The sequence below is a fragment of the Stegostoma tigrinum genome, chromosome 20 (genome assembly GCF_030684315.1).
Source record: "Stegostoma tigrinum isolate sSteTig4 chromosome 20, sSteTig4.hap1, whole genome shotgun sequence".
Classification (NCBI taxonomy): Eukaryota; Metazoa; Chordata; class Chondrichthyes; order Orectolobiformes; family Stegostomatidae; genus Stegostoma; species Stegostoma tigrinum.
The window spans coordinates 32,931,065-32,947,848 of record NC_081373.1 but is presented as its reverse complement, the minus strand read 5'-3'; the positions used below and the strand labels follow the sequence as shown (position 1 = coordinate 32,947,848).

General features: G+C 38.8%; 1 protein-coding gene across 2 annotated transcripts in view; it reads right to left on the bottom strand.

Annotated features, from left to right (window-relative positions):
- dock1 (dedicator of cytokinesis 1) overlaps positions 1–16,784 on the bottom strand; it is a 562,483-nt gene that overhangs the window by 147,349 nt on the left and 398,350 nt on the right. For both annotated transcript variants that reach the window (XM_048551079.2, XM_048551080.2), the window contains exon 31: positions 14,828–14,928. In XM_048551079.2, the coding sequence (XP_048407036.1) occupies positions 14,828–14,928 (101 nt within the window). The remainder of the gene's footprint in view (positions 1–14,827; positions 14,929–16,784) is intronic.

Below are 16,784 nucleotides of genomic sequence, written 5' to 3'. Positions count from 1 at the left end.
TAGACTAATTTCTGCAATGAGCAGATTGCCTCATAGAACATAGAACAATACAGCGCAGAACAGGCCCTTTGGCCCTCGATGTTGCGCTGACCTATGAACTAAAGATCAGACCTAAATTACCCAGAATACAGAAGAATGGAAGCTAATCTCAGTGGAACATAGAAAATTTTTAAGGGTCTTAACAAGGTAGATGCTGGGAAGACACTTCCTTGGTTGAGGTTTAGAACAAGTGATCGTAATGTTAGAATAGTGTTGACCATTATTACTAAAATGGAGGGAAATTTCTACAGACGGTAACAAACTTTTGGAACTCTTGACTGCATAGATCAATAATTTTTAGAATTAAGGGACAAAGGTATGGTGCAGGAAGGTGGAGTTGAGGCAGATGATCAGTCATGATGCAGAAATTATAGACATGTTAAGTAAGCAGGCAAAATGGGCAGATGGAACAGAATGTAGGGGAATGTGAGGTTCTACTCTTCGGCTGCAAGAGTAGTGGAGCTGAATATTATTTAAATGAAGAAAGATTGCAGAAGGCTATAGAACAGAAGAATTTTGTCTTCATCCATTAGTCATAAAATGCTAGCATCTAAATTCGGTGCATAATACACCAGGCAAATGGATTGGTATTTCTTTCAAACGGAATGACATATAAAAGTAGGGAGGTTTTGCTAAAAATTTACAAGGCACTAGTCAGACTGCAGCTGGAATACTGCAAACAGTTTTGGTCCCCTTAATTAAGCAAAGACATACTGGGTTTGGAGGTACTTCAGAAAAGGTTTGCTATGCTGATCCCATGTATGGAGGGCCATTCTATAAATGTTATTGCCTTGATTTAGAAACCCCACATTCCATGAGAACAAAAGATGAACTGGGGGTGGGGAGAGTGTGTCATTTTTTAAAAAATCATGAATGTCATGTTTAACTGGAGCTACACTGCATGTCTGTCCATCACCAGTTTTAAAGCTCTGTAGGGCCTTGATGCAAAGGATCATTTTGACCCAAACTATATTCTTAGCTAGCTACAACATGGTTATTTCCTGATGTGTACCTCTTCAGGAAATGCCTGGATCAAGGATCAGTCGCTGTAGAAATGGGAGTCACTAAGAGTAGGACGGCTTTTCTAGGCTCCAAAAGGAATTTTTGGCCATCTCTCTCCCATGCTTCCAGTCCCTGCAATAGGACCCTCTCTTCCTCTAACATTCCACAGACCATTCCCTTCGGTCTCAGGATGAGATCTCCTAACATATTTACTGGACTTGGGTCTGCTGGCCTGACTCATTAACTGATGCTTTGTTTAGTTGGAAATTAAATCTAGTCACTTAAAATGAGTCAAGGGAGTTAAAATGGTTTCAGACCAGTAAGGTGTGTTCAATATTTATTCCATTGGCCTCAGAGTTGCTACCTGTCTTGAGCTAAAATTACCACTGGAATATCAGTCAATGCTTGACTGTGAAAACATAGCATCTCTACTCAAATTACTCTCAACTGATCTTCATTTCCAGAAGGTGGTAATCTGTCTGATTTTCACTTCCTTATCCTGATTATCCTATGGGAGCATGAAATTCAACTTTGCTCATTTGAATTTAGCATAGAAATCATTTACTGTTTTCTCTTCAGGAAACAAAAATTAAGATTCTGTGAAAAACAGTTATCTGTCAGTACTTCACATGGGGAAGCATCTGGATTAAAGATGTGTAGTTATCATATTAATACACAATATGTAATATGTTTTGACAGTTATCCGACTGAGCCTTTCCTTTCATTTAGTGGGAAAATAGATTTCAAGATGTAACGCAAATTAATCTAAAGACAAAGTTCAGCAGATTTGACTGGACAGAACACTATGGATGTTGATTTAATAGATTTCATGTCTGCTGACCTAATTTTTTTTTGTATGTATGTTGACAGCTGTCTTATGATGGCATTTTTGTTCTGCATTGAACCATTGTACTCTTCATTTATCTTGGCTCACAGATGATGTCTCATTAAGCTTGAAAGAATATCTGTTTTCCTTGTCTGACAACTTCTAATAGATTAAAGATGAATTTTGTTATGGCACAAACCCATAGGGTATTAACCCTTTCCATCTGCTATCGTGAATGCCTATGATGTGTTGTATCAGCATGGCTGACAGCTATAATCAGTGACTATTTGGTGCTTTACAGTTCAGCACTTTTATAATAAAATACAAGAAATTGCAAAAAAACAACTTAACCATTAAAACAACTAAATTTGAGTCTCAAAGCTTGTCTTCCGGATCAGTTGACAACAGGTATAATACAGAGATTGAAATTCTCGACTTTCCACTACTTTCATTTATAAATGAAATTATTGCAGGAATATTGTTTTCAGTGAAAGCTATGCTTTCCCAGAAGTTCAAACACAATTACATTAATATTCACATGCAACCCTACTGATTTATTTGTGGTCTAATGTTTTCAGTTAGCAGGCCTTATGATATATTGGGTAGCGTACTTGTTTCTGAACCAGAAACTCCACATTGAACTCCTAGTCCAGGATTGATCGCCTTGGTGTGTTTGTCATGTGGATAAGCAGGAAAGTCTCCTGGTCAGTTATGCTTCACGTGAAATGACACATCTTCAACCTATTCCAGGAAAGTCTAGCTTTGTAAACAGATATAATCTCATGCTGGATCTGACTCAAAGAACAAAGAAAATTACAGCACAGGAAAAGGCCCTTCGGCCCTCCAAGCCTGCGCCGATCAAGATCCTTTGTCTAAACCTGTCATCTATTTTCTAACAGTCTGTGTCCATTTGCTCCCTGCCTATCCATGTACCTGTTAAAAGATGCTAAGGTGTCTGCATCTACCACCTCTGCTGGCAATGCGTTCCAGGCACCCACCACCCTCTCTGTAAAGAACTTTCTACGCATTAGCACTCATGGCACTAGACGCAAGAAGAGAAAAGCAGAAGAACATTTTCAATATCAGATGTCTGTTAGGTGTAGTAATTGGAGAGAATTTTCCGTTATCAATAGTATTTTCTTTTCCAGTGGTGAATATGATAAGACTTGCTACATTTGATACAAAACACATATAAAACCTGAATCTTCCATAGTTTAGTAGGTAAAGACACTGTGGTACTCTTTTAACAAAGCCCTAAGCACCATAAGATTCTAGATTTATTTTCTCGTACATTCACTGTTAAACAATTAAAGGGTGCAATTGGAGGACGACAAGAAGAAGTTGGAAAGTATTTGGAGGGACGGGTTTTGAGTGTAGGCCTTGAAAGGAATTCAATAAAAGGTGCATTGATGTCCGAGTTTCTAGTGAAGAGTTAGGATCCAGGCAGTTAGCCAATTGAATACAAAACCGACTTGACAGCAGGATATAGAGGGTGGTGGTAGAAGGTTGTTGATCAGACATGAGGCCGGTGACTAGTGGTGATGGGTCCAGTGTTGTTTGCCTTTTATATAAACAATTTGAATGAGCATGTAGGAGGCATGGTTATTATGTTTGCAGATGACACCAAATTTGGTGGTTCTGGGCAGTGACGAAGTTATCTAAGAGTACAACGAGATCTGATCAGCTGGGCCAACAGGCTGAGGAGTGGCAGATGGAGTTCTGGGAAGACAAACCAGGACAGGACTTACACAGTTAATGGTAGGGCTTTGGGGAGTGTTGTCGAACAGACGGGCCTAGCGGTGCAGGCACATAGTTGCTTGACAGTGGCGTCACTGAAACGTAAAGTGAAGAAGGCATTTGACAAATTTGCCTGCTGGTGAGAAGTGGTATAAAGGGCTATGGGGTGCAGGCAAAAAGTGGAGTTGAGACCTGGATAAGATCAGTCCTGAACACGTTAAACGGTGGAGTAGGCTTGAAGGACTGAATTGCTTACCTATTCCTAATTCCTATGTTCTCTTCACTGGTCACGGTATTGAGTATAGGAGTTGGGATGTCATGTTGTGGCTGTACAAGACATTGGTGAGGACACTTTTTGAGTACCGCGTGCAATTCTGGTCACACTGCTACAGAAACAATGTTATTAAACTGGATAGTGTGCAGAAAAAAATTGACAAAGATGATTCTGGGACTGGAAAGTTTCAGTTTATTAGGAGAGGAAGGATCGGCTGGGAGTATTTTTTTTTCCCCCTGGAGCATAGGAGGCTCAGGGGTGATCTTATCGAGGTTTATGAAATCATCAGAGGCATAGATAAGATGAATTGCCAAGGTCTTTTCCCTGGGGTAGGGGAGTCCAAAACTAGAAGGCATAGGCTTAAGGTGAGGGGGAACGATTTAAAGGGGAAATGAGGGATAACCCTTTCATACAGAGGGTTGTACAGATATAGAACTAACTGCCAGCAGAAGTGGTATAATTACAACATTTACAAGACATTTGGATAGGTACATGAATAGGAAAGGTTTGGAGGGATATGGGCAGGCAAATGGAATTAGTTCAGTTCGGGAAACCTGGTTTGTACGGATGAGTTGGACTGAAGAGTTTGTTTCTGCACTATATGACAATGACTCTATGACTACTTAATGTAGATTAAATATTATTTAGCCTGCTTTATATCATTATCGACATTACAAGTTGTTCCATTTACAAATATCTGAATTTCAGTCATTGTGAAATACTGTTCTTTGAGCGAAGCTTTTTTCTTTATTTGTGGGACGTGGACATTGGCGAAGTCAATAACTGCTGACCATTCAAGAGTGTGGTATTGACAGATTTTGAATTGCTACAGCGCCTGTGGTGTAGGTACACATTCAGTACTGTTAGGCATGGAATTCTAGGATTATGATCCTCCAAAGAACAGCAATATATTTCCAAGTTAGAATGGTGTACGACTTGGATGTGGGATGATCCCATGCATAATAGTGTCCTTGTTGCTAGAGGTGATAGAGATTATTGGGACTTGGATATCCTGTGAATGAACCAAATTTAAGTTGTTGTAGTACATTTTGCAAATGGTACACATTGCAACCATGCTGCATCAGTCAAGTTGAGAACATTCCAACATACACCAGTCCTGTGCTTTGATGGAAAGGCTGATTTATTTCAGAATAACTAGCCTCTGATCTATTCTTGTTGTTATTGGGTTTATGTAGTTGGTTTCTAGGTTTCTGATCAATAGAAGCGCAAGGAAGGATGATGGTTGGGGATTTGGTGATAGCAATGCCATTGAATGTCTTCGCGATGTGATTAGCCTCTCCCTTATTAGATTGATCATTGCCTGGCACTTGTGCATTGTCATTATTTACCAACACAAGCCAGGATGTTGTCCCGGTCTTGCAGCACATGGAAATTACTTGCCTCAGTACTAGGGAGTTGCAAAAGGAACTTAACACTAAAGCAGGCACCAGCAAACAAATTTATAGCCTGGAAGATCATTAAGCTAGAGATGTTCGTGTTCACAACATTGCCTGAAGAATTCCTCCACCATTGTGAAGGCCTTTGAGATGACTAGCCTCAGACATTCACAATCATCATCTTCTGTGCTAGCGGAACTTCAGCCAATACAGCCTTTTCTCCACTGACTTCAATTTTACAAGGGATCCTTGATGTCACATTTGGTGAAATACTGCCTTGTTGTCAGCCACAGTCACTCTCATCTGACATAGAACATAGAACTTTACAGTGCAGTATAGGCCCTTCGGCCCTCGATGTTGCGCCGACCTGTAAAGCCAATCCTCTGGATGAAGTGAGTTCTCCTAATGTTTATTCAAAGGCTGCATTAAATCCTATGTGAATGATTGCGACAGACCCAAACTTAGGATTGGTCAGCAAGCCCGTGTTGAGGTAGTGATTCTCAGAAGATTATTTCCATTATTTGCTAAGGTCAAGAGTAGGCCAAAGAGTAGTAATCGGCTGAATTGGATTTGTTCTGCTTTTTACAAACAGGAATACCTGGGAAATTTTCTATATTTTTTGTCAGATAGATACGTGTCAGTGTTTCAGCTTTTTCAGTTCTTTCAGCTTTTTGATAGTTTGGTTACTTCGCTAGCATTACAGCAGGAATGTTTTGAGGGTCCATAATGTTTGCTGTATCCAGTGCACTCAACCATTTCTTAATATCGCAGGAATTTATCAAATCAACTGAAGACTCTGTCTGTGATGACAGACGCTTCAGGAGACGATTGAGATGGATCATTAAGTTGACACCTCTGACTGAAGATCATTGCAAATACCTTCACCTGTCTTTTACACTAGTGTCATGCTTCACCATTGATATGATTGGAGATGTGCTCAGAGCCTCCTCCCCTGGTTTAATTATCTACTAAAGTTTACAATTAGAAGTGTACATCAACGATCTAATCTATTTGTGTGAATAGCTTAGCTGTCTGTAGCATGCTGCTTCCATTGTTCAACATGCACGTAGTGTTATAGCTGGACACCTCATTTTCAGATATGCTTTGTGCTGATCCTGGTCTTACACTACTTATTAAATTCAAGTCAGTCATTTGACTTAGGTTAATTGAATAGTAAGAGATACAATAGGTCATCAAGTTACAGATTAGGCTGAATTACTATTCCATAAAACCGTAAGACATAGGAGCAGGAAATACGCTATTCAGCCCATTAAGTCTGCTTCACCATTCAATCATGGCTCGTAAGTTTCAAAACTCCATTCTCCCACCTGCTCCCCGTAACCTTTGATCTCCTTAACAATCAAGAACCTAAGTCTTAAATATACTTAATGACATGGCACCACAGCCTTCTGTGGCAATAAGTTCTGTAGATTCACCACTCTCTGGTTGAAGAAGTTTCTCTTCATCGCCGTTTTAAAGGGTCTTTCCTTCACTCTAAGGCTGTACCCTTGGGTCCTAGTCTCTCCTGCTAATGAAAACATCTTCGCAAACTTCACTTTATCTGCACCTTTCAGTATTCTCTTCAATTAGATCCCTCCCACCTCTCCCGATCCCCATCCTTCTAAACTCCATCGAGTACAGATCCAGAGTCCTCAAATGCTTCACATATGTTTAGCCTTTCATTCCAGGGATCATTCTTGTGAACCTACTCCGGAACCGCTCCAGAGCCAGTACATCCTTCCTGAGATATGGGGCCCAAGATTGCTCGCAATATTTTAAATGTGATATGATCAGAGCTTTATAAAGCCACAGAAGTAATCCTCGCTTTTATATTCCAGTCCTCTCAAAATAAATGCCAATGTTGTATTTATCTTCTTAACTAACAACTCAACCCACAAGTTAAAGTTAAGAGAATACTGGACCAGGAATCCCAAGTCCCTTTGCACTTCAGATTTCTGAATTTTCTTGCCATTTAGAATTGTATTGCTGGTAACAGCCCATAATGCCTCATGGATGCCCAGAATCCATCATATTTAACATTGTGAAAGGTGTCCTTAATGTGAAGGTAGGGCTGCATTCAACAATGGTTGTGTGACTGTCGTTCTAATTAATATTGACATGAACAGATGCTACTGTGACAGGTAGACAGGTGGGGATGAGTTCAAGTAGGTTCTGTCCTTTCTGGCAGCGACGTCCTTTGGGACTTGGCAAACTTGATTAGTAATTGTAATCCCCATCTAGGGTATATTCTGCGCCATTGCTAGCCTAAATATTGCTACCACTAGCATCTAACATGGAGGAATACTGATTCAATGAAGGGAAAGCAAGAATGGCGAGGAGCAGGGGTTTTCTTGTCATTAATAAGTTACAGCACTGGCAACTAGCCGACAATGTGGAAAATTTCCCAAATGTGGCCTGTTCACAGTAAGTGGAAGCAATCCAATCCTATTAATTATTACCCTATCAAACTACTTTTAATCATCAACAAGTGATGGTAGGGATGGTTGATAATGTGATCAAGGAACACTTTCAAAGGAACAAACTGACACACAATTTACAATCTGCCTAGGCTACTTTACTCTGACCTCATTATAGCGTAGGTCCTAATGTGGACAAAATAGATAAACTCCAGAACTGAGGTGCAGCTAACTGCACTTGATATCAAGGCAGGATGTGACCATGTATGATATCAACTAGCCCTAACAAAACTCAAGTCAATGGGAGTCAGTGGGAAAACTCTCTGCTGTTTCATAAGTAGCAAAAAGAAAGATGGTTGCAGTTGTTGGAGGTCAAACATTTCAGCCACAGAGTATCACTGGAGGAATCCAACCCAGCAGTATATGAAGCCCAAGCATATCCTGCTGCTTCATCAATGAACCTCCCTCTATCATAAGGTAATGTTGCTGTTATGCCACTGGAGGAGTAGTCCAGAGCATCAGACAACTCTGTTAGGGTCATGATTTTGAATCCTAACATGACAGATGTTGAAATATAATTCAAGAAAACAAGTAAAAAGATAGCCAAATGCTGCTCAAGTAATTGTCAATTTGTGGAAAAATCAGTTATCGAATGACTTTTAAGGAAAGAAATCTGCCTTCCTTAACTGGTGTGGCCGACATGTCACTTCAGATCAACAGTAATGAAGCTGTGTCTTAACTGTCCTCTGGGCAATTAGGAAATAGCAAAAGGTGCTGACGCAGATGCCCACAGCCCATGGACAATTTTATTTTTTAAAAACAGCAGTTCTCTGACGGCTGAACAATGTTCAATGTTATTTGTGACGCCTCAGATATGAAAAGGCTGTGTTCATATGTAACTAAACCCCAACAACATCCAGTCTTGGGCTATTAAGTGGTAACTAACATTTGCATCAGACGGATGTCAAGCATTCATTTCAAACAAGATAGAACCTAATGATTACCCCTTGATATTCAATGGTATTACGACTGCTGAATCCCTATCAATATTGTGGGTTTACCTTGACTGGAAGCTGAACTGACAATTCATAAAAATACTGTAGACATAAGAGTAGATCAGAGGTTTGGAATTCTGTATCGTAACTCACCTCCTGACTCCCAGTGCCTGTCCACAAAGCAATCCCATTTAATTAGCGCTAAATCCACCAGCTTCAACAAGCACTCCCTTCAACACTGATGGATAATTGCAGCAGTTTGTCCCATCTACAGATGAACTGCAGTAATTCACTAAGGCTCTACTGTCAACACATTACAGACCTGTGATTTTGACCAATGTAGAAGCAAAAGGGCAGCATACACATGTGAACACTAGCATCTGCAAATTTCCCTGCAAGTCACACATCATCCTGAATTTGAAATATAACACTGTTCTTGGGTCAGGATTCACACCATCACCATGTTCATCTGGTCAATGTGGGCAATAAATGCTGGCCTAGCTAGTAATTCCCATATCCCAGGAACGAATAAAATAAATTAAATCTAGCATTTTGAAATAAAATCTTGCTGAAAGATTTCACTGCATTTTCAATAGAACACCATGATTCTTCAGTAAGGTGCAAGCTAAGCAACTCCTTCCATCACTTTGCTGATGAGAAAAAACTCAGATGATGGGTATGTAGTTGGACAGTTGGAATTTATCCTGCTTTCCTGCACAGGAAATACCTGTGCAATTTTTCATTTTGTCAAGTAAATATGTTGGTGTTACAGATGCTGTCTTACAGCTTGGCTACAGGCATAGCTAATTCTAGAACACAATTCTTTAACAGGATATTGTCATGGTAATTGCATTTATTGCACCCAGTGTGCTCAGTTGTTTCTGGATATCAGGTGGAATGAATCCAGTTGCTTGGCATCTGTGACAGCAACAATGATGAACAATATATTCTGCCTCTTTTAGCATTTTGCTACTGTTTGCTATCTCTTGCATTATAAAGAAAGCTGCATGTTTTGGATATCAGGTAAAGACAGATTTCCATTATTTTGAAAAATTATACCATGATATGAACTTTCACATAGAGGTGGGTTTGTTGAGGAGTACATTAGAGGTGTGCTCAAGCCTTTAAATTATACCCTACTATGGGTTACCATATTCAGGAAAGGCGAGAATGTAAGAAAGAATTTCAGAAAATACCCAACTGAAATGATTCACCTCCCCCCAACTAAATTATGAAGTTTACCTGCAGGTAGGTAATGTTTATTGGTGTTCGTATTCTTGATATGATATCAAGAATACACAGGTAGTTATCTAAATTGAGTCTAAATTTATCGCTGCACATTAACAGCAGAAACACACTGAGACACAAATAATTACTTTCAGTCCCAAACAATAGATCAAGTTCTTATTTTCACGGATAGTTTTGACGAATTGACAAGAAAATGTCATGAGCTTGATAATAATTTTAAATATACATCACACATTATATGTAGCTATGCCACACTTATGATAGGCTTTCAAGCTGCAGTACAGGAATTCAGTAGCATAATTTATGAGAATAGCTCACAATATATCTGTAACAACAAATATAAATTTGGAGATTCACATTGCGCATTTTTACTTCATTTTTATATTTGCAGAAGAAAAGCATGAAATCAAATTTGCATGTCAGATCGGCAAAACCTTAATAAATTTTACTACATATTATTGTTCTCTTCTTAATTTATCAACATGAAGCTGACATTCCTTATCATCACATACAGTATGTATGCCAATTAAGACTCAGAACATAAACTCTTGGATGTTTCGATCATTTGCATGCAAACACAGGAATTCAAAGCAAATGTAGGAAAATTCAACCCTTAAGCCTGCTCCAGCATTCAAAAGGATCACAGCTGATCTGTTTTTGATTTAAATTTCACATTCCCATCTAATCCCAATAACCTTAGATTCTTGTTAGTCAAGGGACTCAATTTAGCTCAACCCTAAAAATATTCAATAACCTCATCTCCACTGGCTTCTGAAGCAGAACGCTCCAAAATGTCTCAACCTTCTGAGAGAAAAAAATTCTCATCACAAATCTAAAAGGACGATCCTTAATCAGCTTCTCCTAGTTCAGAGCTCACACGCAGAAACATCCATCCAGATCCACATTGTCAAGACAAGTCAGGATCTTAGATACTTCAACCAAGTAAGCCCTACTTTTCTAAACTTTCCTTGTAAGTTAACCCACATATTTCAGATGTCAAGTAAATCTCCACTGAACTACTTCCAGCACATTTTCATCCTTCCTTCGGAAAGGAGACTGCAACTTCACTCAGTATGTGAGATGTGATCCCTTGAATGCCATATATAACTGAAACTTAAGATATTTACTATTATGTTCAATTCCTCTTAAAGAATGGCTGAACGTATGAGGAACGTTTGACAACTCTGGAACTATACTCATTGGAGTTTAGAAGGATGAGGGGGGATCTAATTGAAACTTACGGAATACTGAATAACCTGGAGAGTGGATGTTGGGAAGATGCTACCATTGGTAGGATAGACTAGGGCCTGAGGGCACAGCCTTAGAGTAAAGGGAAGACCTTTTAGAACGGAGGTGTGGAGCAACTTCTTCAGCCAGAGAGTGTGAATCTATGGAATTCACTGCCACAGAAGGCTGTGGAGGCCAGGTCATTGAGTACATTTAAGACTGCGATAGACAGGTTCTCGATCATCAAGGGGATCAAGGATTACAGGGAGAAAGCCGGAAAATTGGGCTGAGGAACTTATCAGCCCTGATTGAATGGCGGAGCAGACTCAATGGGCTGAATGGCCTAATTTCTGCTCTTATGTCTTTTGGTCTTATATTAGCCCTTAATTACTTGCTGCAATTGCATCCCAACTTATTGCGACTCAACTTAATCCCTTCCCATTTCAGGATCTTGGGCCTGTACTTCAAGTAATACTCTACTTTTATTTTATTTTTCCCACCTAAGAAGAGCAACATCACATTTTGTTCTGCATGATATCCCTTGGTGTCCAGTTTTGGTGTACTCACTCACCCTACCTGTATCTATCTTCATGCTTCTTTGCAGAACTTACTTCCTTGTGTTTTTTTGGTGTCATCTGCAAATTTAGTTAACATACGTCTTTGATCCACTCATTTTAATTATTGATATAAATTACAAAAAGCTGGCGTCTCAGCACAGACTCCTCCACTGCTGGACCTCACATATCGTATCCTATCAATCAGAAAAAGGACCTATTTATGCATACTCTGTATTCACTACCAGCAAGTCAAACTTCTGACCACACTTATTTGCCATTCCCTACACCATGAACTTTGTGCAGTAACCTTTCATGCAACACCTTGTCAAATACCTTCTGGAAATCCAAGTATTATACTTCTACGGGCTTACACTTTTTCCACAGCGTCTGATAGTAATTCGAAGAACTTCAATAAATTAATCAAACCTGACTTCGCTTTCACAAAACTCGCTGATTCTTGTTGATTACTTTTGAGTTTTTCCTAGTAGTTATTGATAACCTCTTCACTGACATTCCAACAACTTTCCCACAACAAAGGTCAATCTCACAGACACATCATGACCCGTTCTGTGGCCCTCTTCGTTCCTCAACAGAGCAGTTATTTTTGACAGTTTTCAGTTTAATGGAACACTTCCAGAGTCTATTGAATATTGGTAAATTTATGCCAATGCATCAACCTGCTCATTAGTCACCTCTTTTAAGACCTAGGATAAAGCTTACCATCACGACATTGTGGACTTGTCAGCCCACAAATCCATCAGCTGCCTGGTGTTTGTAATTTCTAATTTCGTCAAGTTCCTATCCCACTACTGTCTTCTGACTTACAGCTCTTATCATATTGTTTATTTTAAATATCACCGACAGTGAAAACAGAAGCAAGATAATTCATCATTATACCTGTCAATTCCTTATTATCTACTACTGACTCCCTTCTTTTCACTCTCTGGAGGCCCAAAACATGTGATTTATTCTCTCCCTTTTTAAGTGCCTGTACAAATTTTGCTATCTGTTTTTACATTTCTGGATACCTTTCTCTCATACTCCAAGTTTCTTTCTCCTGATTAACCTTTTAGTTATTCACTGTTATTCTTTATACTCTTCCCAATCAACTGAACTCCAACTCATCGTTGCATTACGATTCTATTTCCTTAAGTTTGATGCTTTCTGTAGCTACAGATGATTGACTTTTTCTTTACAGCAGGAATATACTTATTCAGAGTATTCTGAAATATCTGCTTAAATGCATGCCACTCTATCTCTATTAATCCATCCTCTACTCTCGTATGCCTGTTCACATCTGAGCTAGCACAGCGGTCTTGTTCACATAGTGCTCTCATTTAAGTTTAAAGTACTAGGTTTAGGCACACTATTCCTTCACTGTGTTTCAAATCAAAAGTAAAATTCAACCATATTGTGATAGGTGCCACTTAGAGGGTGTTTTGCTTTGAGATTATTAATTAATTCTGTCACATTACACAGTATCATGTTCAGTAAAACTTGCTTTCATGTTGGCTCCAGAATGCGTTGCTGTCAGAAATCATCGCTGAAGCATTTATGCACGCTTCACCAAGGCTACCATCGCCAATTTCATTTTTCCAGTTTATATGTCAATTAAAATAATCCATAATTATTACTGTCTCGTTATCACAAGCACCCAATATTTACTTTTGTATACTTGTCCCTACACTGTGATGATCATCAGAGAGCCTGCAGGCTACTTGTACCAGGGACTTCCTGCCCCAATTATTCCACATCTCTCTCAAACCCATTCTGATCTCTTGAACTGGAGGTAATCTCTATTGATTACACTGATGCCATCTTTGATTTAACAGCGCCATCCCTCCACATTTACCTACCATTCTATTCTTCTTGAAGAAGAATATACCCTTCAATATTCAGGGCCAAATCCTTGTCACCCAGCAGCCATGATTGTAATTATTTACAACAATGTATTCTATCATTTTGCATCTTTCATTATGAAGGCCGTGCACATGCAAATACAATACTTTTGGTTTTGTCATCTTTGTAACATTTAGTCTTGATTGTTACCGCATTCATAGGTTTATTTTCTCTGTACCTTCCTGTCATTTTTTCACCTTCATTTTCTTTTGACTATGTTGCTTGCAGCTATCAAAGATTGATTCTTCACCCCCATTATTTAGCTTACAGCCTTTTCAATTTCCGAAGTTATGTGGTTTTTAAAACTATCAGAGGCCCAACGTGGTTCTGGTGTAGACAGTCTCAGTGGTACAGGTCCCACATTTCCCACTAGTGATGCTAGTGCCACATGATCTGGAAAAAAATTCTCCCACGCCAGTCTATGAGCCACATATTCATTTCACTCATCTTATTTACCCTCCATCAACAGCATGCGATTTAGGTAAATAATCCAGAGATTATTACCCTTGAGGTTCTGCTCTTCAGTTTGGTACTTAGCTCCTCATACTATCTAAGCAGAACCTCTTTTCTTGTCCTACCCTAGGTTATTGGGGTCAACATGGATCATGACAACTGGGTCCTCCCTATTCCACTAAAACTTCTTGTGCATCCCTGTGCAGATACACTGAATACTGGTACCAGTAGGCAATATAGTCTTCTGGAGTTAGAGCCCAGATGCATCCTCTGGACAGCAAATCAGGATCTTGCATTGGGGGGCATTGTTGGAAAATAGGCAGAACTGCTCGATATGATGAAATAGCTGCCAAGCTCAGACCCTTCTGAGTACTGTCCCTTAATTAAAGTTAGAAGACCGAACTAAGCTCAACTCCCTCTACTTAGAAAGTTTGAGCAAGGATTCAAGCTTGAAAGCTGGTTGACAGAAGGTTGCAAAATCTAATTAACCTCAGCATTAGAAAGCAAGATACTTATTCTCCAAGGGAAAACCCTCTTTGCAAAATTTCAAACTTTATTATGAAATTGTCAAGGGAAAAATAATGTTCATATTGGTGGTTGGTGTAAGACTACAATTTAAAGATTCTTAAAATAATATACATACAGATATTGATACCAAGTGTGTCAACTGTAGTAATGAAAAGAATATTTCCTTTGCAGAGAACTGGACAACTTCTAAGAAATCTGGTTTTCAAGAGATTACAATGTTTTACTTACTTGCTGATTATCTTGGCTCGTTTTGCACCTGAGAAATTCTCCAACTGAAGCGATTCTTGAGTGAGAAAAGCAACGGCCAGATGGAAGTAGTTGTTCCATAACTGTGAATTAGGCAGTAAAAGAAATAAGCTAAAAACATAAAGCCTTCAGTTAAACCGGACATGGAATAATTACAATTCTTGATACTGTTAAACAACCTTCCAAATACTGATATTGACCTTTTATAAATAAGGAACCTCATTTAGAAGTAAATTATTGCTGAGAATTTTAAAAAAAAACAAACTATCCTAAAAATCAGTTTCAAATCTCTTTCATTTGTTTACTGTGCTTAGTTTGATGTTCAATTAAATATTCAAGTTTAGATTTTCTGTTTCAAACAAGCTTTGCACACCTGAGTAAAGATTCTTCAAGATGATTGCCTACCAGTTGGCAAAGGCCTCAGCTTCACTGTACAGGGTGTCACACTGAAATCGGTTACAAACTGGTACATGTTCCAGCACAAAAGAACCATATCAAAATCTGAGCAACTGAAGTGCCTTCAAAAATGAAAATGACTGCAAAATCCAGCCAAATATTTAAGCATTCTCGTAACATAAGAACATTTAAGTGTAAGAAATACAAGCATGAGAAGGCCATCTGATGATGGGTCACTGGATTCAAAACATTAATTCCTTTTCTCTGTACAGTTGCTACCAGACCTATTATTTCTCTTGGATTTTTTTTTGTTTGAGACTAATGACACAGTTTTGCTGTGTATTCTGATTTAAAATTGGTAAGGGATGGCGATGCATTTAAAAATTGTTGGTGAAGGGACCTTCAGGCAGCTGAACATATGCTCAGTTCTGCATATGGAAAAACACAGCCTTAAGAACCAAAACGGCAAGGCAAGTCTGACAAACATTACAGCTGTTCTGCAAGTTTGGGACACTCATGCTTATGTCCTCACAAGCATTACATGCTCCTTTGGAAATGGTGAACAGCACCCATATGTAGGTCACCCCTTGTGTTTGACACGTTCACTGACATAGACCATGTGCATGATCGAGCAATGTTTTGTAGATATAATATTCAGATCCCAGAATACTTATTAATTCCAAATACAAAATACTTATTAATTAAAAATAGCACGTGGTTCAATTGCGCTAAATGAGTGTTTCTGACGTGATGTACTATTTTTGAAAAGCACTACATTTGTTAACTCATCATGCTATGAATTTGGTTTTCACAGAAGGTATTTGCAGAATAAAGTACTGTTCTGTGATATGTAACAGCACAACCAGATCAAGCTTTCTAATCATCGCAAATATGGCATTTGCTCTTCACGGTCATTCAAGCTTCACAATAAAATTGAAACTGCTATCACACTATTATAATCTCAATCTTATAATCTATTTACTTTTAAAACTGAATTTGAATTTTCACTTAACTAAAATATTGCACAAGAGGTCACATTTTAAACAAAGAAAAAATTACTGCAAAACGATTAAACAAATTATAAACCCCTAGCATTCATGCCCGAAAATCTGAATAAGACACTTCCTCTTTTCATTTTGATTTCTAGCCAAGAATTGCCCTATACATTACAGAAACTTGAGGATTCCTTCACTTCTTCTGGGATCAAAACCAGGTATGTTTCTCCTCATGTTACTGCTGTTTCTTCCACTTCTAGTTGGCCAAACAACCATTGTTTCTGATAGATGTTGACCTCTGGTCTCAGTACCCAATGTGCGTAGTTTTTGCTCACTCTTTTGAGCCTGTGTAAAAACATGAAGACTACACAAAAGACTATCTTATTTGCTTGATAAGCATCCCTATGGCAACATGGGGAAACTGAAATGTCCCAGATAAAGATCCAAACCAATTATCCACAATTTTCAAATTATCTTAAAGTAGATACTTTAAGAACTTGCTGTGTCTACCAGTTTACCTCATGCGCAGATCCTCCTATTCTTATTTA